Source organism: Phyllostomus discolor, chromosome 1 (genome assembly GCF_004126475.2).
Source record: "Phyllostomus discolor isolate MPI-MPIP mPhyDis1 chromosome 1, mPhyDis1.pri.v3, whole genome shotgun sequence".
NCBI lineage: Eukaryota > Metazoa > Chordata > Mammalia > Chiroptera > Phyllostomidae > Phyllostomus > Phyllostomus discolor.
The window spans coordinates 143,520,716-143,542,809 of NC_040903.2; the positions used below are offsets into that span (position 1 = coordinate 143,520,716).

The 22,094-nt window shown below is 41.1% G+C and overlaps 1 protein-coding gene across 1 annotated transcript in view; it reads right to left on the reverse strand.

Annotated features, from left to right (window-relative positions):
• RNF212B (ring finger protein 212B) overlaps positions 1-22,094 on the reverse strand; it is a 37,535-nt gene that overhangs the window by 8,139 nt on the left and 7,302 nt on the right. Inside the window, 1 exon segment of the mRNA XM_028507118.2 lies at positions 543-658. Within this exon segment, the coding sequence (XP_028362919.1) occupies positions 543-658 (116 nt within the window).

Sequence of the window (22,094 nt, forward strand, 5' to 3'; positions counted from 1 at the left end):
CCTGCCAGTCTCTATTCATGGTATTTCTCTCAGAGATCCAGTGATGTGAGGAGACAATGGCAGCATTTTTGATGATGAGAAGAATCGGACAAAGTAAACAGTTGCTTGGCATGATTTCAGAGGAGTTTACACAGAATCCCATTTCCTCTCCACATATACCCCTGGTCTGCTGGTATTTGAAAATTTCCATCAAGGATTCCATCTTTTAGCTTATGATTTCCAAAATAAACCCTCCTGCAGGTAACATTTCAAATGCTATTTCTTATCTGTATTACTTCGAAAAAGCTAAGTCTGATTTCTCTGAAGCAGTTTTTGATTGGGGGAGGCAGAAGAGGAAAGCTGTAAAATGAGGAGTGCCACTTGAGGAAAGGAAAAGAAAAACAAAATGGATTTTGAGGGGGCCAAAAATTATGTACCTGCTCTGCCCAAGATAAACATAAACACACAGGGAGCAATGTTCAGGCCTTTGTGACCATAAGGAATTTAGGGCTATTAGCATCTCTTAAAGAGAAAAGCTCTCTGGTGACTGGTTTGTCACTTACTTGTTCTGGCTGGTCACTGTTTGCTGTGCCTCCTGCATGGCTGCTTCTAACTTTGTAATTCTATGCTTGTAAAAGGCGATGAGGAGATCTGTTTGTTTCTTCTGGAAACTCCACACCTACGAAGGAAAATGAGACCTTTGACAAACACTCCCATAATTCCTTTCGCCTTACTTCTGGCAACAAAGGGGAACTCATCAACTCATACTTTATTATTCATCATTTTCTTCTGGAGCATCTGGCCTAAGTCATGACTCCCCAGAACTAGACAGCTCAGCACTAGGGAAAATGAAAGCTTTTCATTTCTGGGACAATGGCTTCCTAACATCTTAACAAGAATATTCTGACATAGTAGAAGGGCCCTTTAAAAATATAATCTTTCATCTTGAGCAAGAAGAGTGATACCCAAAAAACTTTTTCAAGCTTAGAATTGGTTCTGATCTGACTTACCAGATTACTTTGCATTTGACTTACAAGTTTGGAGTCAACTTCCACATTCCAGAGTACAGGTAGCCAGTTTAATTTCCCTAAGATACTCACACACAGTCCCTTGCAGGCTGCTTATGCTGTTACAGTAAAGGACAAAGAGGCATGGAAGGGGGTTACCTATTCCTGAATTTTATTTCTGGGCATGAACAAATAATTTTATCTTTTGCTTTACTTAACCATTTGATATACTGATATGTGTATCATGGGTTTACCAAATCAGATCAAAAGTTAAGATTTAGAAATGTTTTAGCTTTGTCAGGCTCTACTTTTTATTTTACCTTTTTAAAGATTTATTTATTTTTAGACAGAGGGGAGGGGAATGAGAAAGAGAGGGAAAGAACCATCAATATGTGGTTGCCTCTCACATGCCCCCTACTGGGGACCTGGCCCTCAACTCAGACATGTGCCCTGACTGGGAAGTGAACCCGCAACCTTTTGTTTTGCAGGACAACCCTCGACCAGCTGAGCCAAACCAGTCAAGGATTGTTTTTTGTTTTTAAACCTGAGATTATTTTGTTAATATAATAACATAGAACAAATAATAATGAAAGTAGTTCTGTTATAACATTAAACACTGTGTGGATATCTCCAAGTGTTAAATATTGTTTTATTGGAATAATGTATAAAACTACCTACTTCTAGACCCAGATTCCTCTCCTGTATCTCCATACTAGAATGAGGTAAGGGTATCTGGTCTTCATGCTCTGGATTCCCACTCATTTTAGAACTGATAGCATGAACATAATTTTTATTTCCTGAAGAAAGTATTTTAAAACTTTTCAGTTCTGAATTAGGTCCAGTTAATGGAAAGAAGTTGGAGAAAATAAGGGAGAAACCATTGAAAGATACTGAGAGAAGCACTGTAATGGAAGCAAAGGGGGAGCTCAATAGTTTATTATGATAAAACATAAGATATTTTGATCCAATGTGGGGATGTGCAATTTACTGTTTCATTTTTAAACAGGGATTTTGGTTGTTTATAAAAGTAATATATATTTTGGAAATGAATACTAGCTTGACTGACTATATTTTTTTTGTTCTAAAGAATGGCCTTCTGCCCTGGCTGGTGTAGCTCAGTGGATTGAGCGCAGGCCTATGAACCAAAGGGTCACTGGTTCAATTCCCAGTCAGGGCACATGCCTGAGTTGCAGGCCAGGTCCCCAGTTTGGGTCACACAAGAGGCAACCACACATTGATGTTTCTCTCCCTCTCTTTCTCCTTCCCTTCCTCTCCTCCCTAAAAATAAATAAATTAAATCTTTTTAAAAATGGCCTTCCTAATTCTTATTTTTAAATATCAGAGGTTTTTTAGTTAAAGATTTATATTCCCATGCAATCTTTTTAAAAATTTTTTAGAGATTTTATTTATTTATTTTTAGAGAGGAAAGGGGGTGGGGGGGAGAGAGAGAGAGAGAGAGAGAGAGAAACATCAATGTGCGGTTGCTGGGGGCCATGGCCTGCAACCCAGGCATGTGCCCTGACTAGGAATCGAACCTGTGATGCCTGGTTTGCAGCCCGTGCTCAATCCACTGAGCTATGCCAGCCAGGACCCCATGCAATCTTAATGTTTTAAACATTTATTAAAGAGTTGCTAAGTTTTAGAAATTTACTTTAAAGGTATTGCTATCTTATCTTGACACTCAAAAACCTATTAGTTCACCTTATATATCCTTTATGAAACTGACTCCTTTGTTCCATAATATGTAAAGGTTTGTTTTTTAAAAAAAAATTATTTTAATTGTTGTTCAAGTACAGTTTTCTGTCTTTAAATATTAAACCTCCCTCCCATTTCCACCCGCCCCTTGTTTTTGTCCATGTGTCCTTTATACTTGTTCCCACAAACCCTTCCCCTTTTCTCCTGAAATTCCCTCCCCTCTACCCTCTGGTCACTGTCAGCCTGTTCTCTATTTCAGTGTCTTTGGTTATATTTTGCTTGTTTGTTTTGTTGATTAGGTTCCTGTTAAAGGTGAGATCATATGGTATTTGTCTTTTACCGCCTGGCTTATTTTGCTTAGCATAATGCTCTCCAGTTCCATCCATGCTGTTGCAGACAGTAGGAGCTCCTTCTTTCTTGCTGCTGCATAGAATTCCATTGTGTAAATGTACCATAGTTTTTGGATCCATTCATTTACTGATGGGCACTTAGGTTTCTTCCAACACTTGGCTATTGTAAATTGTGCTGCTATGAACATTGGGGTGCATAAGTTCTTTGGGATTGGCGTTTCAGGGTTCTTAGGATATAATCCTAGCAGTGGAATTGCTGGGTCAAAAGGCAGATCCAGTTTTAGTTTTCTCCGAAAATTCCATACTGTTTTCCATAGTGGTCGTACCAGTCTGCAATCCCGCCAACAGTGCACTAGGGTTCCCTTTTCCCCACAACCTTTCCAACACTTGTTTGTTCCTTTGTTTATGATGGCCATTCTGACCGGTGTGAAGAGGTATCTCATTGTGGTTTTAGAGAACCAACTGTATGGGAAAACATATTTGCCAATGATACCTCAGGCAAGGGTTTAATCTCCAAAATATATAAAGAACTCACACAACTCCACTCTAAGAAGACAAGCAACCCAATTAAAAAATAAGCAAAGGACTTGAACAGACACTTCTCCAAGGAGGACATACAGAGGATCCAGAGACACATGAAAAGATGCTCAGTATTGATAGCTATCAGAGAGATGCAAATTAAAACCACAAGGAGATACCACTTCACATCAGTCAGAAAGGTCTTTTTTTTTTCAGATTTTATTTATTTTTAGAGAGAAGGGAAGGGAGGAAGAAAGAGTAAGAGAAACACTGAGATATGTGAGAGAAATATTAATTGGGCTGCCTCCTGCACACCCCCAACTGGGGACCTGGCCCACAACCCAAGCATGTACCCTGACCAGGAATCGAACCGGTGGCCCTTCGGTTCACAGGCTGGCACTCAACCCACTGAGCCACACCAGCCAGGGTTGTAAAGGTCTTAGTATTTTAAAATAATATTTCAAGGTAATCATATGGTTGAGAAAAGGAAATTTCTCTTTATAGATATTTTCCTTCCAACTAAAAAATAAGAAAGGAATAACAAAATTAAAATATCAGAATTTTGCAACTCCTAATGCATTATGGATCTATATAAAATTCATCAATGGCTACCATCACACAAAACAAGAGAGGGAAGTCAATGATATACTTCTTGGTGGAATACAACACTACTATAGTATATTTTTGCCTCTCACCCCTCTTAATCAAATGATTCTGATTAAGCCTAAATCTATTAACTTACTAAAAACAGAGCACAGATGAGCATGCTAAATGATTCCATGAACAAAATCTACACTGTGAACAACTCTACAGGACAAAAGACAATTTTCTTCAACAATAATAAAAAAGAAATGAAACAAGACTTATAGTTAAAAAAAGAACTTGAGAGACATAAACAACTGAACTATACAGGGGTGGGTAAAAGTAGGTTTACAGTTGTGAGTACATAAAACAGAGTTTATTCTTATATTATTATTTATTAATTATTGTATTATTTACTTGTATTACAACTATAAACCTACTTTTCCCACCACTGTATAGATCTTACTAAAACCCAAATTCAAACAAAATTTTAAAATTAAATTTGTTTGAATTTGCCCTGGCTGGTGTGGCTCAGTGGACTGAGTGCACCCTGCGAACCAAAGGGTCACTGGTTTGATTCCCAGTCAGGGCACATGTCTGAGTTGTGAGTCAGGTCCCCAGTAAAGGGCACATAAGAGGCAACCACACATTGATGTTTCTCTCCCTCTCTTTCTTCCTGCCCTCCCCTTGTTACAGAACACAACAAGGGGGGCCTGGGATGATATACTATTATTGAAAGAAGGCCCCGGGTCCGTTATGTCCACCGCCAGAGGAAAGACGTCTCTCAATGCCAGAGATTTGTGAAAAGGAAAGGAAATGTTTATTTAATGCTATACAAACTTAAAGTAGTGACCTAATGTCTTTACCAAAATCCCAAAGTCCCTAAAAATACCCACAAACAGACACAGTCCTTCCTTCCTTCCCCCTTTGCCCAGTCCAGAGTACCGTATCTCAGGAAAGGAAATAGAAGTCCATGGCTTAGGTAGTCCTCTGGTTCTTCCCAGTTAGTACTCGATCTCCACTGGGAGACCTCCCTGGGTTCCCGGCACCCTCGGCTGAGTCACCGGGATCTCTGCTAAAACCAGGTGGTGGTTCCCCCTTCTAAAGCTGTGGGGGTCCCCACTCTGCCAGGCCACGTGGTTCTCTCCTTCTCAGGGCTGCCACGTGGTTCTCTTCTCAGGGCTGCTCAAGGTTCTCCTTCCTAAAGCAGCACGGTTCTCCTCTCAATGGCCGCCAAATCTGGGTTTTAAATCCCCGCGGCCAATCTTCCTCTGCAGCCCCATTTCCGACTCCTCCCACACTCGGCTTCACATGCCAGAACTCGTATCCTTCTAGCTTTACTGGGCTGCCATCATGAGTCTGGGCAGGCGTGGCCCCATGTCCTGGAGCCAATCCTCTCTGAGCTCCCACGCAGACGCTGTAACTCAGGGGACCTGCCCCCAGTTACATCTAGGTGGGGAAGTTACTTCTGGGTGGGGAAGTTACTTCTGTTCCCCTGTCTTAGAGCTGATCACAGCTACTCAACATATCTATGCACCCAGCCAAAGGCTATAGATATGTTAAATGACCAACCCAGAGGTTAGCTGCAAGGCTGTTGCTATGCAAAACAGCTCTCAATGGCCCTGCTTCATTTGTCCCTTCCCCCAACCCACACCCTGGGGTGGGGGATGGAGACATCTTAAAATCTCCTGGACACCTTAAGTTCTGGACCACATTTCAAATGCCTATTTGGGCCCCCCCCCTTGGCTGCACCCTGTAACAATCCCTCCTTTCAGATATACACCCACTTTAAATTCTTTTAAAGGACAATGGACGAAGGTCTCATCTTCTTGTAACTGCTTCCAGCTGAGAGTGAACGTTGTTTTACCCACCCATGGGTCAAGGGTACCCTGAAAAAGGGGGGGGGGGGTGCAGCACGGAGGGAGTCCTTCCTGTAAGGGGAAGGACCTTACAGAATCCTGGTCAGTTGGCTGTCACCAGGAAGTCACAGGCTCAGTGTCCAAAGGCTGGCATTACTGGACCATTGGCATCCTGGTCATATTCTGGAGGTGACAGATTTGGAAAGAGTTGGAAGGCACAATTAAATCATAACCACTAAATGACAAAGGCAGGAACTTAAGTAAAGAATGGCTTATCTGGAGGAAGGTGTACAAGGCATGCTACACCTATCCAAAACTCTTGTGGCCCACTATACTTCACTCGGGCTGAGGGGAATATGTTAGGATTTCCCTCCTTTCAGATATCTGGGCCTTTTCTGTCCAAGCCATCAAGACAGAAAAGGCAAAATTAGTTCTAAAGTGAAGCCCACAGACCGCCCAAACCATTCACCAACCCAATCACTCAGTTCAGCCAAACCGTTGAGTCTCAGGGGGTGATGATGAAAATGGGCTCCTTAAGCGAGGTTTATATTCATTCACTCATTCAACCAATTACTCAGGTAATGAAGTCATAGGCATATGCCCTATGAAAACAGAAGAACATACAGGTTAATTCACACAACAATCCCCAAACCAGTCTCTGTGCCTGTGAGACTATCTTTTGGGAAGACATTCAATTGCAAGGTCCTTCCTGCAATAACATTTAGCAATGGCAATTTCACAGGTCCTCCATACCTGTAAATTGTACATCTCGGTGATATTACAAACTCAGTTTTAACTTTCAAATGAACACAAACTTTGAAGACAGTTAGCTGCACCATTCTGATGTCCAATACTAAGCATTGTGATTCTCCTTGAACTATAATTTTTCTCCTTAAGATCGCCCTCACTGTTATTACAGGGACTACTTTGAGTCCTGCTTTTAATTTTGACTGTTCGTTTGCATAAACACACCAAGAGCAGCCTGGATCACTTATGATCCTTGTGTCTACCTTGCTGGAACTCACACAGGGAGCCTTTAGATTGACTTCTCAGTCCACCCCTCTTGGGGCACAGAAGCCGAGCCACACATTTGCCATCTGGCTTCGCCTGTACCAGTTGTTTCACTCAAATCCTTGAGGCTTCCATTGTGCTTACAGGTTCCTTTCAGCCATCTTTCAGGAAAGCAACCTTCGTTCCTTCCCTGGAAAGACTGCCATGAACCACACAACCAACCAAAGTACCAGGCTTTTTTGTGGGCTTACGCTAGCTTCACAAGTCAATCTCAGTTCCTCAGGGCTTTCTGGTGACGACCAGAACCCATACATGCCTCCTTCAGGAGTGACATTCCAGTCAAAGTCTTGGTTAACAAAACCACTATTCATGACTGGTCTTATTGGTTTTATGCAAAGAAACCTTATATTATCACTCATTCCTTCAGAATGCCAAATTCTGGAGGGATCAGGTAGGGAGAAAAATACAAAGCGTGAAGGAAAATCCTTTTCCTTCTGATATCCACCAGGCTTCTCAAAACTTTCCTACAGCGTGTGAAGTTTCAACCTTCCCTGGAATCCTCAATTTCCTTTTCAGAGCAGATACAGAGCAAAATCCAAAACACAGAGTTCCAGAATAATACACAGGTAGAAGCATTCTCTTGCACCAATGCATCCATTGGTGCCTCCCAGAGACATGCTCCCTTGGCCTCTCTGGCTGAAACACTCATCAGCCCCAAATGACCCTTCCTGGGTCCCACGTGGCAAAGGCACTCTCCCCAACCGGTTACAGGTGACCTTTCCTAGGTCCCCAAATACAGGTTTCTGATCAGAAACAACACCAATGGCAGAGACTTGCTGTCTTTCGATCCGGTCTCATGGCAGAGACATGCCTCCTTTGCCTCTGGCTGAAGCACTCGTCAGCCCCAAATGACCCTTCCTGGGTCCCGAGTGGCAATGGCATGCTCCCCAACCGGTTACCGACGACCTTTCCCTAGGTCTCAAAGTACAGGTTTCTGATCAGAAACAAAACCAATGTGATAAATTTGCTCTTTTCCCATGAATCTGGCAACAGATAGTTCAGGTTTCTTCTACTCCAGGTTTAAAACTTTCACAGCCTTTACACATAATTTTCACATCCAGATTTAGCCATCAATCTCTCTTAATCCTGGTTCCATTCCCACACTGGGAAGGACTATACTTAAACTCAGTACTTAAACTCAGCATGTGGCAGCTAAAAGTCCCTAACACTACAGGTACCTTCCACTAAAAGTCCCTAGATTCGCAGGGACATCCTGCAGCTTTCTGAAGCTTAGACCTTGCAAACATCCTATAAATCAGATGGTCACATTTGTACCTCAGTTCATGACCTTCAGAACCAGAGCCATTCCCATCTGAACCAGTTACGCAGAGAACCTGACTGATGCAATGCCAACACAGCAGCAGCATACAGCCCATAATGTGAAGAGAGCCCTTAGCCCACCACCTTGTCCAGTTCCAAGATGGCGGCGCCCATTCATGCCGGGTCATCCAAGATGGTGGTGCCCATGCACCACCCACCCTCCACGGTGGAGCACTCACGTGGCTCATCCTCCATTTTATCCAAAATGGCGACACACCCACATGGTTTGCTGTCCAATCCCCACCATACATGCAGGCTTGGCTTACAGAGCCTAGGGGTTTGCTTTCTCCCCAAACCTGAGCACAGGTTCCCTTACTGGCACCTGGGCTCACTGAAACTGTAAGTGAGCAGGCAGGGGCAACCTGGGAGCAGCATACTAACCAAACCATTATCCACAGCTCCATTATTCCAAAACGGTATTCAGAAACCAGTTTTCAACCAAACCATTTTCACGTTTCTGCTCCCTCCCCGTTTCGTTTCCTTTTCACCTTTCCAGGCATGATAGGCGGCCGATGCCCTCAGGAGGAGTACGGAGGAATTCTCGAGACAGGGAAAACTCCAACGTCTCACTCTCTCACACCTGAGGGGGTCGGTCTGCCACGGACAATTATCGCCCCATCTGGGTCGCCAAAAACCGTTACAGAACACAACAAGGGGGGCCTGGGATGATATACTATTATTGAAAGAAGGCCCCAGGTCCGTTATGTCCACCGCCAGAGGAAAGACGTCTCTCAATGCCAGAGATTTGTGAAAAGGAAAGGAAATGTTTATTTAATGCTATACAAACTTAAAGTAGTGACCTAATGTCTTTACCAAAATCCCAAAGTCCCTAAAAATACCCACAAACAGACACAGTCCTTCCTTCCTTCCCCCTTTGCCCAGTCCAGAGTACCGTATCTCATGGCTTAGGTAGTCCTCTGGTTCTTCCCAGTTAGTACTCGATCTCCACTGGGAGACCTCCCTGGGTTCCCGGCACCCTCGGCTGAGTCACCGGGATCTCTGCTAAAACCAGGTGGTGGTTCCCCCTTCTAAAGCTGTGGGGGTCCCCACTCTGCCAGGCCACGTGGTTCTCTCCTTCTCAGGGCTGCCACGTGGTTCTCTTCTCAGGGCTGCTCAAGGTTCTCCTTCCTAAAGCAGCACGGTTCTCCTCTCAATGGCTGCCAAATCTGGGTTTTAAATCCCCGAGGCCAATCTTCCTCTGCAGCCCCATTTCCGACTCCTCCCACACTCGGCTTCACATGCCAGAACTCGTATCCTTCTAGCTTTACTGGGCTGCCATCATGAGTCTGGGCAGGCGTGGCCCCATGTCCTGGAGCCAATCCTCTCTGAGCTCCCACGCAGACGCTGTAACTCAGGGGACCTGCCCCCAGTTACATCTAGGTGGGGAAGTTACTTCTGGGTGGGGAAGTTACTTCTGTTCCCCTGTCTTAGAGCTGATCACAGCTACTTAACATATCTATGCACCCAGCCAAAGGCTATAGATATGTTAAATGACCAACCCAGAGGTTAGCTGCAAGGCTGTTGCTATGCAAAACAGCTCTCAATGGCCCTGCTTCATTTGTCCCTTCCCCCAACCCACACCCTGGGGTGGGGGATGGAGACATCTTAAAATCTCCTGGACACCTTAAGTTCTGGACCACATTTCAAATGCCTATTTGGGGCCCCCCCTCTTGGCTGCACCCTGTAACACCCTCTCTAAAAATAAATAAACAAAATCTTTTAAAAATAAAAATAAAATAATTATGAGACAACTGTGGAAATGTGAATGCTTACTGATTAGTTGATGATATTAGTGAGTTATTATTTTAATGTGACATGGTTATTTAAGAAAAGCATCCCAATCTTTTAAAGACACACTCTGAAATATTTACAGATTGAAATATCTGATTTTGGCTTCAAAATAATCTGTAATGTGGTGGTAGTAGGCATAGAGAGAGGAAGACTGGCCATGGGCCAATAATTGGTAAAGCAGGGTGATGGAACTGGAAATGCTAAGATGAATAGCATGTGTCCCTGTCCTTTAGTGGCTCTTCACCATATAGTAGAAGGGATATTCAGACATGTGAACCAATAAATAAAACACAAAGTGATCGGGAGGACAGTAGTATGTATAGAGAATAGAAATAATGATTAAGAGGTAACTATTCAGGCTTTAGAGTGTGGAAGTCAGGCATTCTAGACACACAGTTATGAAACTACATGGCAATAAACGAAGTGCAAAAAAAATTAGTATACTTTACAGATTAGGTAATAAATAACCTACCTAAGAACTTACACTGGCATGTAAGATGTGAGGCAGTAGTTGTGGATGGGATTGCAGAAGGGACCAGATCATTAAGGGAACTAGGTGTCACTCTCAAGAATCTGAAACTTGGGTGGTGGGAAACCATAAAAGGGTTTCCAAAAGGCAATTTCATGTTCAGATTTGGAATTAAATAGATTATTGCTCTGGCTGGTGTGGCTCAGTGGGATGAGTGCTGGCCTGTGAACCAAAGGGTTGCTGGTTCAAATACCAGTCAGGGCATATGCCTGGGTTTCAGGCCAGGTCAGGTCAGGTCAGTAGGGGGAGCTAAAGAGGCAACCACACATTGATGTTTCTCTCCCCCTCTTTCTCCCTCCCTACCCTGGCCTAAAAATAAATAAATAAAATCTTTAAACAAACAAACAAATAATTGTATTGCTCAGAGAGAATAGATTTGAACAAAAAAAGAACCCTAAAAATGCTACCTTATCAAAAGCAATTGGAGGACTGTTAAGATGTCAGAGGTATCCACTCTGAATGAGAGAGCAACAACAGCTCACTAGGTTGGGGGTTAAGTTTTAGGTTGTATAGTTTGTTATCAAAACAATATTACCTCTCATACTGGCTTAAGATTTTTCAACCTCTTGCTCAGTGGTAATAAAGAACTTGCCCTGGCTGGTGTGGTTCACTGGATTGAGAGCTTGACTAGGAACAAAAGGGTCTCTGGTTCAATTACCAGTCAGGGCACATGCCTGAGTTGCAGGCCAGGTCCTCAGTAGGGGGTGCTTAACAGGCAACCACACATTGATGTTTCCCTCCCTCTCTTTCTCCCTACCTTCCCCTCTCTAAAAATAAATAAATAAAATCTTTTAAAAACCAGTATAAATTAAAAAAAAAAAGAACTCAAGTATACTGTTTCAGAAGTCATAAGTACTAACAGATTAGCATTTTCCTTTACAGGTAAAATAAATAAAACATTTCTTCAAAACCACAATTGATTATCTCAGTTCTTCAATTTTTTTACTTCAAGCAAGGGATGAAGAATTGGTTGTGTCTGTTGATCAGATCAGGCCTTGACCTGATTTTATTCAAGTGGTATGTACGGTAGTTATTCATGTATATGTTAGTAAAACATAAGTTTTCAAAGTCAGCAAACTATTGACCATGGCTACCTGTTCGTTTTTGTAAATAAACTTTTACTGCAACATAGTCATGCCCATGTATTTACATACTGCCCATGGATGCTTCCATGCTACAATAGCAGAGTTGTGTGGCTGCAGTAGAAACTGTACACCCTGCAAAGCCTAAAATATTCTGGCCCTTTTATTTTTATTTGTATTTTTAAATATTTTATTTATTTATTTTAGAGGAGAAGAGAGGGAGAAAGAGAGGGAGAAAAACATCATTGTGAGAGAGAAACATCGATTGGTAATAGAATGGGAGATCTTTTGCTTTGCGGGACAACACCCAACCAATTGAGCCACACTGGTCAGGGCTTTACTGCCCCTTTTAGAAAATGTTTGTCGAATGCAGCACTGAATTTATGAAAGTCTCTAAATATCCATGTGTATCTTTTTCTCTGAATTTGTTTGTGCGAATCTATACCTTTCTCTTTTTATCTTAATCTCTCCTCTTTATTTCCTACTCTATTTTATGTCCTATTTGTCTATTTTCCTATTTATATTTATTTAATGGCAAGTTATGTTATTTGTTCTTAATTTTAAAGTTAATGAGCCCAACAGAATGGAAGAAAATGTTTGCAAATCATATATCAGGTAAGAGAATTGTACCTAGAGTATGTAAAGGAATTTTATAACTAATAATAAGACAATCCAATTTAAAAATGAGCAAAGGATTTGAATAGACATTAATTTAAAGAAGATATACAGCCCTGGTTGGTGAGGCTCAGTGGATTGAGTGCCAGCCTGAGAACCAAAGGGTCATTGGTTCGATTCCCAGTCAGGGCACATATCTGGGTTGTGGGCCAGGTTCCCAGTGAGGGGTGCACAAGAGGCAACCACATATTGATGTTTCTTGACCTCCTGTTCTTCCTCCCTTCCCCCTCTCTAAAAATAAATAAAATCTTAAAAAATAAATACAAAATGTCAATAAGCACATGAAAAGATGCTCAATATCATTAGTCATCAGATAAATAGAAATAGAAATCAAAACTGCAATGAGATACCTTCATACCCACTAGGATGGTTATAATTAAAATGTTAAAAACAAGTGTTGGCAAAGATATGGAGAAATTAAGACCCTCATACATGCAGACAGGTACAGGCACTTGGGAAAAGAGTCTGGCAGTTCCTCAAACAGTTAAACATAGAGTTACCACTTGACTCAGTAAGTCAACTCCTATGTATATATCCAAGAGAAATGAAAATATACATCCACACAAAAACTTGTACACAAATGTTCTTAGCAGCATTATTCCTAATATCCAAAAAGTTGAAACAACCCTAATTTAATCCCTCAACTGATGAATGGATACATAAAACATATTCATCTATATAATGGCATATTATTTGGTCATAAAAAGGAACAAAGTACTAATGAAGTCCTAATACATGCTTATAGCATAGGTGAACCTCAAAAACATTACACTTAGTGAAAGAAGTCAGTCACAAAAAACTACACTTTGTATGATTACATATTTATGAAACATCTAGATTAGGCAAACCTATAGGGACAGAAAGTAAATTACTGATTGCCTAGGGCTGAGGAGGGTAAAGAGTATTTGGGAATTGCCTTCTAACAGGTATGATTTCTTTATGTGGTGATAAAAACCTAAAATTAGGTAGTAATGATTGCACAATTATGTGAATGTACTAAAAACCACTGAACTGCAGTTTAAAGAGGTGAATTTGGTATGCAAACATAAAGCTGTTATTAAAAAACTAGACACGGTATTTTATACTTCCCTTTTAAAACAATTAAACAATACAAACTTCTTTTTACCTATCTGGTCTTTCACTATTTTCCTGTATGTTTGTGACCTTTTATAATCTACTATGTGTTTCTCACATTATTCTTTAAGTTAATATAGTACTTTATAGCTCTCAGAATGCTTTCACAAACATTATTTCATTTCATCTTTGTAAGTGCTAAGATGAGTATAACTGTTTCACATTATATGTGAGGGAGTATGAATGGTCAAACAAAGTACAAGCTAGCAATCAGTTTACAAGCTAACAGGCAGATTTAGTCCTAATATTTTCTCTCCAATAATTTCCCCAGTATTACCACTTTCTCATATTTCATATACATTAAGGGAAAATCTCAATAGAAAGATTATTCTATTCGTTCATCCAAAAAGTATTTATTGACTCCTCCTATATTCCTGATACTATATCAGGAATTAATATATAAGATGAATAAGATTGATACTGTCCCTGTCCTCATAGGAAGATGCACACAAGCAAACAGAAAATTATAATACAATGCAGCAACATAGTGTTATACTGTGTGTACTTATCCATGTATATGTTTGGAGACAAAAATGTTCCAGACACAAAGAACAGCATGTACAAAGGCCCAGAAGCAACCAGAAAAATTATTTATATAAATAATTAAAAGAGATTCAGTCTCTATATTATAAATGACATGGGGAGGGGAGAATAAGAGATAAGACTGAAGAAATAAGCAGGGACCAAAGCATGTCTTGCCTTATGGGCCATGTTAAGGGGTTGGATTTATCCTCAGAGCAATGGTTGTATTAAATAATTTTAAATGGAAAAATAAAACAATAATACTTCTATTTAAAATAATTTTCTGGCTTTAATGGAGAACTGATACAAAAAGGAAAAACTGGAAGTCAAAAGATCTGTTAGGAAACTACTGCAGTAATCCAGATGAGAAACTATGATGGACTAGACCAAGAGATTGGGGATGAAGTAGTGATTCAAGTATTGATATTTTAGAGAGACAGAATAAACATGATTTAATTATGGACTAGATATACAAAAAGAAGAAAGTAAGAGTGATTCTACATTCTGGCCAAGATGGAGGCATAGGTAGACACACTGTGCCTCCTCACACAACCAAAAGAAAGACAACGACAAATTTAAAAATAAAAATAACCAAAACTGGCAGAAAATTGAACTGTATGGAAGTCCGACGACTAAGGATTTAAGGAAGAAATATTCATCCAGATGGGTAGGAGGGGGAGAGATGGGCAGCCAAGGCAGAAAGGACACGCCGCAAGGTGGCAGCTGGTAGACTAGAAGATGCAGTGGCTGGGGGACTGAGTGGTCCCACATTTGCATGCAGATAAACTGGGAGGGACAAATGGGGAGCAAGACAGAGTACACAACCCAGGGTTCCAGCTCAGGGAAATAAAGGCTCAAAACCTCTTACTGTTAAAACCTGTGGGAATTGAAGCAGTGGTAGAAACTCCCAGCCTCACAGAAGAGTTAGTAGGAGAGACCCACAGGGTCCTAGAAGGTACAAAAACCAACACACCCAGGAATCAGCACCAGAAGGACCCAATTTGCTTGTGGGTACAGGAGAAGTGACTGAAAGCTGGTGACAGCCAGATAAGCGGCATTGTTCCCTCTGGGACCCCACCCCATATACAGCACCATAACACAGCGATGTGGGTTGCCATGCCCTGGCAAATATCTATGGCTCCACCCCTTACTACATAACAGGAGTGCTGAGACAAAAAAAAAAAAAGGCCCAAATGAAAGAATAGATCAAAGCTCCAAAAATAGAACTAAGTGATGAGATAGCCTATCAGATGCAAAGTTCAAAACACTGGTAATCAGGTTGTTCACAGAAATGATTGTGTATGGATACAAAATGAAGGAAGATGTGAAGGCTCTACAAAGTGAAATAAAGAAAAATATAGCCCTGGCTGGTGTGGCTCAGTGGACTGAGCATGGGCCTGTCAATCAAACGGTCACTAGTTCGATTCCCAGTCAGGGCACATGCCTGGGTTGTGGGCCAGGTCCCCAGTGGGGGGTACATAAGAGACAACCACACATTGATGTTTCTCTTTCTCTCCTTTCCCTCCCCTCCCTCTCTCTACAAATAAATCAATAAAATATTTTTAAAAAAAAAGAAAAAGAAAAAATACAGGGAGCCCTGGCTGGTATGGCTCAGTGGATCCAGTGCCAGCCTGTGAACAGAAGGTTGCTGGTTTGATTCCCAGTCAGGGCACATGCCTGGGTTGCAGGCCAGGTCCCCAGTTGGGGGCATTCAAGAGGCAACCAATCAATGTACCTATTGCACATCAATGTTTCTCTCCCTCTTTCTTCCTTCCTTAGCCTCTCTCTAAAAATAAATAAATAAAATCTTTTAAAAATAAATAAAAAGAAAAATATATAGGAAATAACAGTGAAGACAAGAAAAACTGGGACTCAAATCAATGATTTGGAACAGAAGGAAGAAATAAACATTCAAGCAGAACACAATGAAGAAACAAGAATTCAAAAAAATGAGGAGAGGCTTAGGAACCTCTGGGACAACTTTAAACTTTCCAACACCTGAAGCATAGGGGTGCCAGAAGGAGAAGAGGAAGAGCAAGAAATGGAAAACTTATTTAAAAAAATAATGAAAAAAACTTCCCAGATCTGGTGAAGGAATAGATGTGCAAGTCCAGGAAGCTCAGAGAGTCCCAAAGAAGCTGACCCAAGGAGGAACATGCCAAGGCACATCATAATTAAATTACTCAAGATTAAAGAGAAGGAGAGAATCTTAAAAGCAGCAAGGGAAAAGGAGACAGTTACCTACAAGGAGTTCCCATAAGACTCTCGGCTGATTTCTCAAAAGAAAACCTTACAGGCAAGAAGGGGCTGGAAAGAAGTATTCAAAGTCATGAAAGGCAGGGACCTACATTCAAGATTACTCTATCCAGCAAAGCCATCATTTAGAATGGAAGGACAAATAAAGTGCTTCCCAGATAAGATCAAGTTAAAGGAGTTCATCATCACCAAGCCCTTATTATATGAAGTGTCAAAGGGACTTATCTAAGAAAAAGAAGATGATCAAAAATATGAATAGTAAAATGACAACAAACTCACAACTATCAACAACTGAACCTAAAAAAAACAAAAACAAGAACAAACTAAGCAATGACTAGAACAGGAACAGAACCAGAGAAATGGAGATCACATGGAGGGTTATCAGGGGAGAAGGAGCAGGGGAGTGGGATAAATGGGGGAAAGGTAACAGGAAATAAGAAGCATAAATATGAGGTACAAATAGACAGGGGGAGGTTAAGACTAGTATGGGAAATGGAGAAGCCAAAGAACTTATGTGTAATACTCATGGACATGAACTAAGGTGGGGGAATGCTGGTGGGAGAGGAGGTGTAGGGCACAGGAGAATATAGGGGAGGAAAAAAATGGAAAAACTGTAATAGCATAATCAATAAAAATATATTTTAAAAGAGAGTGACTCTATAGCCCTGGCTAGGTAGCTCAACTGTTTGGAGCATCGTCCCGTACACCAAAAGGTTCTGGGTTTGATTCCAGGTCAGGGCACATAGCTAGACTGTGAGTTCAATTCCCAGGCAACCAATCAATGTTTCTCTCTTACATCAATGTTTTTCTCTCTCTCTCTCTCCTCTGCCTCTCTCTCCCTCTCCTCTGCCTCTCTCTCCCTTCCTCTCTCTTTAAAAATCAATAAATATATCCTCCAGTGAGGATAAATAAATAAGAATGACTCTATATTTTGGTTTGGTTACTATGTGGATGGTGGTTATCATTCACTATGATATAAACAGAAAGAATAGCTTGTTTTCCTGTGCATATGTGGGGGTGGGCATGGTGAAGGTTGTTAAAAATAGTGAATTCAGTTTGGGACATGTTGAATTAGTGACAATATCAAATTGGCAAATGAATATATATCTCTGAAGAAAGAGAGAGCACTCTCATTCATTTAGCAAAGTTTTATCGAATGCTTCTTATGTGGAAAAAAAAAAATCACTGTCCCTGGCTGACATAGCTTAGTGGATTGAGCACTGGGCTGCAAACCACAGGGCCGCTGGTTTGATTCGCAGTCAGGGCACATGCCTGGGTTGCAGGCCAGGTCTCCGGGGGTGGGGATCAGGTGAGAGGCAACCACACATTAATGTTTCTCTCTCTTTCTCCCTCCCTTCCTCTCTCTAAAAATAAAGAATTAAAATCTTTTAAAAAATCATTGCTGGGGATACAACAATGAACAAAACAAAGTTAGTCTCTGCTTCTATGCAGCTTACAATCTATGGAGCATATAATAAACTTATAATAAATGATACAAAAATATATAATAAATAATACTAAAAATGCATATTACCCAAGTGTAATTAAGCAAACAAAAAGGTTGCTATGACAGACAGTAAAGGGGGAGAACTAATTTAGTACTAGTGATCAGTGAAGGCTCCTCTGAGGTGGCATTTGAGATATTTACTGGAGATAATAGATTTGGAAATCATCCATATATCGATGATAACTGAAGCATGGGAGTAGATGAGATTACCCATGTACAGTATAAAAAATAAAGACAGTATCTAGTATAGAACTCTGAGAAATATAACTATTTAAGAGATAGAGGAAGAGGAGCGCAAACAGAAAACAGAAATTGGTGATGGTAGTTGAAGAAAAAAATAGTTTAAGGAGTAGAGAGTGGGCCTCAACTACTGCTGAGAAATCAAAAGCAGTAAGAACAACAACAAAAAGATTCCATTGGAATTGATATCAAGGAGGCTGTTAATGTTCTTGCAAGATCAGTTTTAGTGAGACAATCTGAAGCCAGGCTGCTAAGGGTTGAGGAAAAGTTTGGGAGGTGAAGACGACTGAGTATAGACACACGCCCATCACTGCACTCCAATGCCATCCTCTTTCTCAGGACTCTACTCAACATGCTCTTCTGAGGGTCACCACCAATCCTCATGTTACCAAATCCAGTTAACCTTCCTTTGCTTTCATCTTCATCTCTCAGTAGTATTTGACCCAGCTGGTTATTTCTTCCTTCTTGAAACATTTCCTTTCTTCATTTCTGTCATACCACACTCTCCTGTTTCCCCCTCTCTCTCTTGCTGCTCTTTGCTAACTTCTCCTCTACCTAATTATTAGACATCAAAGGGACTCTTTCCCGGGTAATCTCATCTAGTCCCAAGGCTTTAAAAACTATATCCTGATGAGTTTCATACCTATATCTCTATTTCTAACCTATGTCCTGAGCTCCAGAATAGTAAATTTATCTGCCTTTGTGATTTCTCCTCCTGGATTTCTAACAAGCATTTTAACCTATTAACATCCAAAATGGCATCCCCCCAAAAATGGTCTTCTTAGTCTTGGTAAAGGGTACAGTCATCCCACTTAACTGTTTAAGACAAAAACCCAGACATCTTGCTTGATGCTTCTCTTTTTTTTCATTTTCCACAGCTCTCCTTCCACAGCTGTTCTACTCGTTCTTCCTAGAAAACATATCTCATATTAATTACCCCTCTCCATTTATGTTGCCACCACATTGGCCCAAGCATTCTTGCTTAGTTTTCTCCCATAGTCTCATAACTGGTCTTCTTGCTTCTACTTTTAACTTCTCTCTGGTCCATTCTCCATTCAGCAGCCAAATTCTCTTTGAAAATTATATATCAGATAATGCTATTTCCTTGCTTAAAACCTACTACATTTAGAGGAAACTCTAAAGTCCTTACCATGGCCTCCAAGTCCCTATACTATAAGCCTCTTTTTCTGACCTTACCTTGAATTATTCCTCTCTCCCACCCTTACAGCCTTACATGTGCATTCATTCATTTAACAAACATTTCTTCTGTACCTAATTTGTTCCAGGTACCTAGTTAGGCAGTGGGCAATACAAATATGTTACCTGCCTTTCAAAGTTTCAGTCCAGTGAGAGAAAAAGACACATGAACAAAAAAATCAAAACACCTTTGCAGAGTTAAGAGCAAGGTGGGACAAAGGAATGAGTAAAAATATGCCTACAGGAATCAATGAAGGCGTTAACAAAGAAGGAACAATTACTGGCATGCATTTGAAATATGGCTAGTTGTGGATAAGAGTGCATGCATGCAGTCTATGACCTTGGAAAGGAAGAAAGCTAAAAGATCCATATGGAGCTCTCCAATCCCTAAATATAGATGGATCATTTTTGTTTGTTTGTTTAGAGAGATGGGAAGTGAGGGAGAAGACAGAGAGAGAGGAACATCATGTGTGAGAGAAACATTAATCATTTGCCTCTTGCATACCCCTAACCAGGGACCTGGTCTGCAACCCAGGCACGTGCCTTGACTGGGAATTGAACCAGTGACTTTTTGGTTCACAGGCTGGCACTCAACCCAATGAGCCATACCAGCCAGGGCTGGTTAGATAGTTTTATCTAGAGGTGAGTAAAGAATTCAAAATGAGCAGCTTAATCAACTATTGGCCACAGAATAGTACAGCAGGAAAATGACCTTGTTAAGTCATTACAGAGATTGAAGATGATTAAAACATAAATGGATATTTAGATCAATACTCATTCATTTATTCCACAATTTTTGAGTATCTACTACATATTATAACCTATCTGAAGAGCTATATATATAACAATAAGCAAACCAACCAAATCTCTGCCTTTGTGGACTTTACTACATTTCAGTGCCAGATTCAGGCACTAAACAAATATAGAATGTTAGAGATAAGAGCTATGATGAAAAATAAAGCAAGACAAGTAGAGAGTGTTGAGGCTATTATCTGAGATAGGAGAGTCAGAAAAGGTTTGACTGAGAAAGGAAAATTTGAGCAGAAGCCTGAATGAGGCAGCCTAGGTATTACTTGGATCAGCTATTCAACTCCACAGATTAGGAAAACACATTTTCAGACATTGCTGACTTCATCAAACTAGCCCTTTACTAAAGTGATGATTAACTGACCCTTTCCACTTATTTTATCTTGATTATTTAACCATGTATAATTGGTCCCATGATTAGGTAGGTTGATTCAGACTGTATAATTTCTCTATTAATAATTAACTAATCCTGGGTTTAGTTATTAACCAAAGGTCTGCTCGTTCTCTTGTTCATGTGACCTTGTTTACATTTTTCCTTCAGCCTCAGCTGGATTTTATCTCCCCATAATGTTAAATAGTACCTAAAATATGATGTTTCACCCCAGCAGCTAAAGGCAGGATGCAGCCAAAGTCTCAATTCCCCTTCCTCTATCACCAGAGTCAGCATTGAGGAGTGAAACCAAATTAAAATTAAATCTACCATATTCAGCCAGAAGATGACTAAGGCTCCTCTTCACATTTAGGAAAGGGATACTCTCCTAAGAATGAGGAGTGAGAGTAGAAGGAGAACAGCAATAAAAACCTCCAGAAACACGCCAAGATAGGAATCCACTGAGACTGTGAAATAATCTCAGGGGAGAACTGGAGTGGAAGGGAAAGACCAAAGCCTTTACAATTTGGGAGCTCTCTCAAACAGTTGTCCTGTCTTCTGTCGTGTATGTGTTTCTACATTCCTATCGCTCCTGGCCAAGTCAATGGTAATGTCAACACATGATGATGCACCAGAAAAAGAAAAATATTTCTCTAAAATTCAGGTGACCAATTATGAACACTAAATGAAAAATTAAATCTATATGCATTACTAAGAAATATTATTGAAAAGTGAGAATGGGGAGACTTCCGGCAAGATGGAGGAATAGGTGGGCGCACCGTGCTTCCTCGCACAACCAAGATTAGAACAACAAAGATTTGCAGACAGAATATCACTCAGAACTGACAGAGGATTTATCTGACTGGAAGTCAGACAGCCAAGAAGTCGAAGTGGACCCATACATTCAGACTGGTAGGAGACGACCAGCTAGGCGGTCGCGGGGCTGGCGCGGGTCGGCGGCGCGCGGAGGTCAGGGAAATTTGGCGTGAAATCAGCGCGACAGCCATCCAGGGCGCAAGAACGCAGCGGTGATCCCTGAGTATGCAAGCTGCAACTGGAGACCCAGTGCGATTGTGGACCAGGGCAGAGCTCACAGCCCAGAATCCCAGAGAAGGGTCTGAGCCCAGGATAACGGAACTATGGCCATTGTTCCCTCCGGCCCCGCCCCCGCCCCCACCCCCACCCCCACATATAACATCACAATCTAGCGACCAGAGTGCCCAGCCCCGGTGAACACCTAAGGATACGCCCCCCATCGTAACAAGAGTGACCAGACCGAAAAAAAAAAAAAGGAGGAGAGATAGGGAAAGATATAAGACATGTTTCCAACAGAACAGATCAGTCCCCCAGGACTCATCCTTTTGAGCGACCAAGAATAGCCAATCTATCAGATGCACAGTTCAAAACACTGGTGATCAGAAAGCTCACGGAATTGGTTGATTTTGAGTGCAATTTAGATGAAAGGATGCAGGTTACCATAAAAGAGATGCAGGAAGATACGCGGAGGAGAGCCAATAGTGAAGGGAAGGAAACTGGGTCTCAAAACAATACAGTGGACCAGAAGGAAGATAGAGTCAACCAAGCAGGAAAGCATGATGAAAT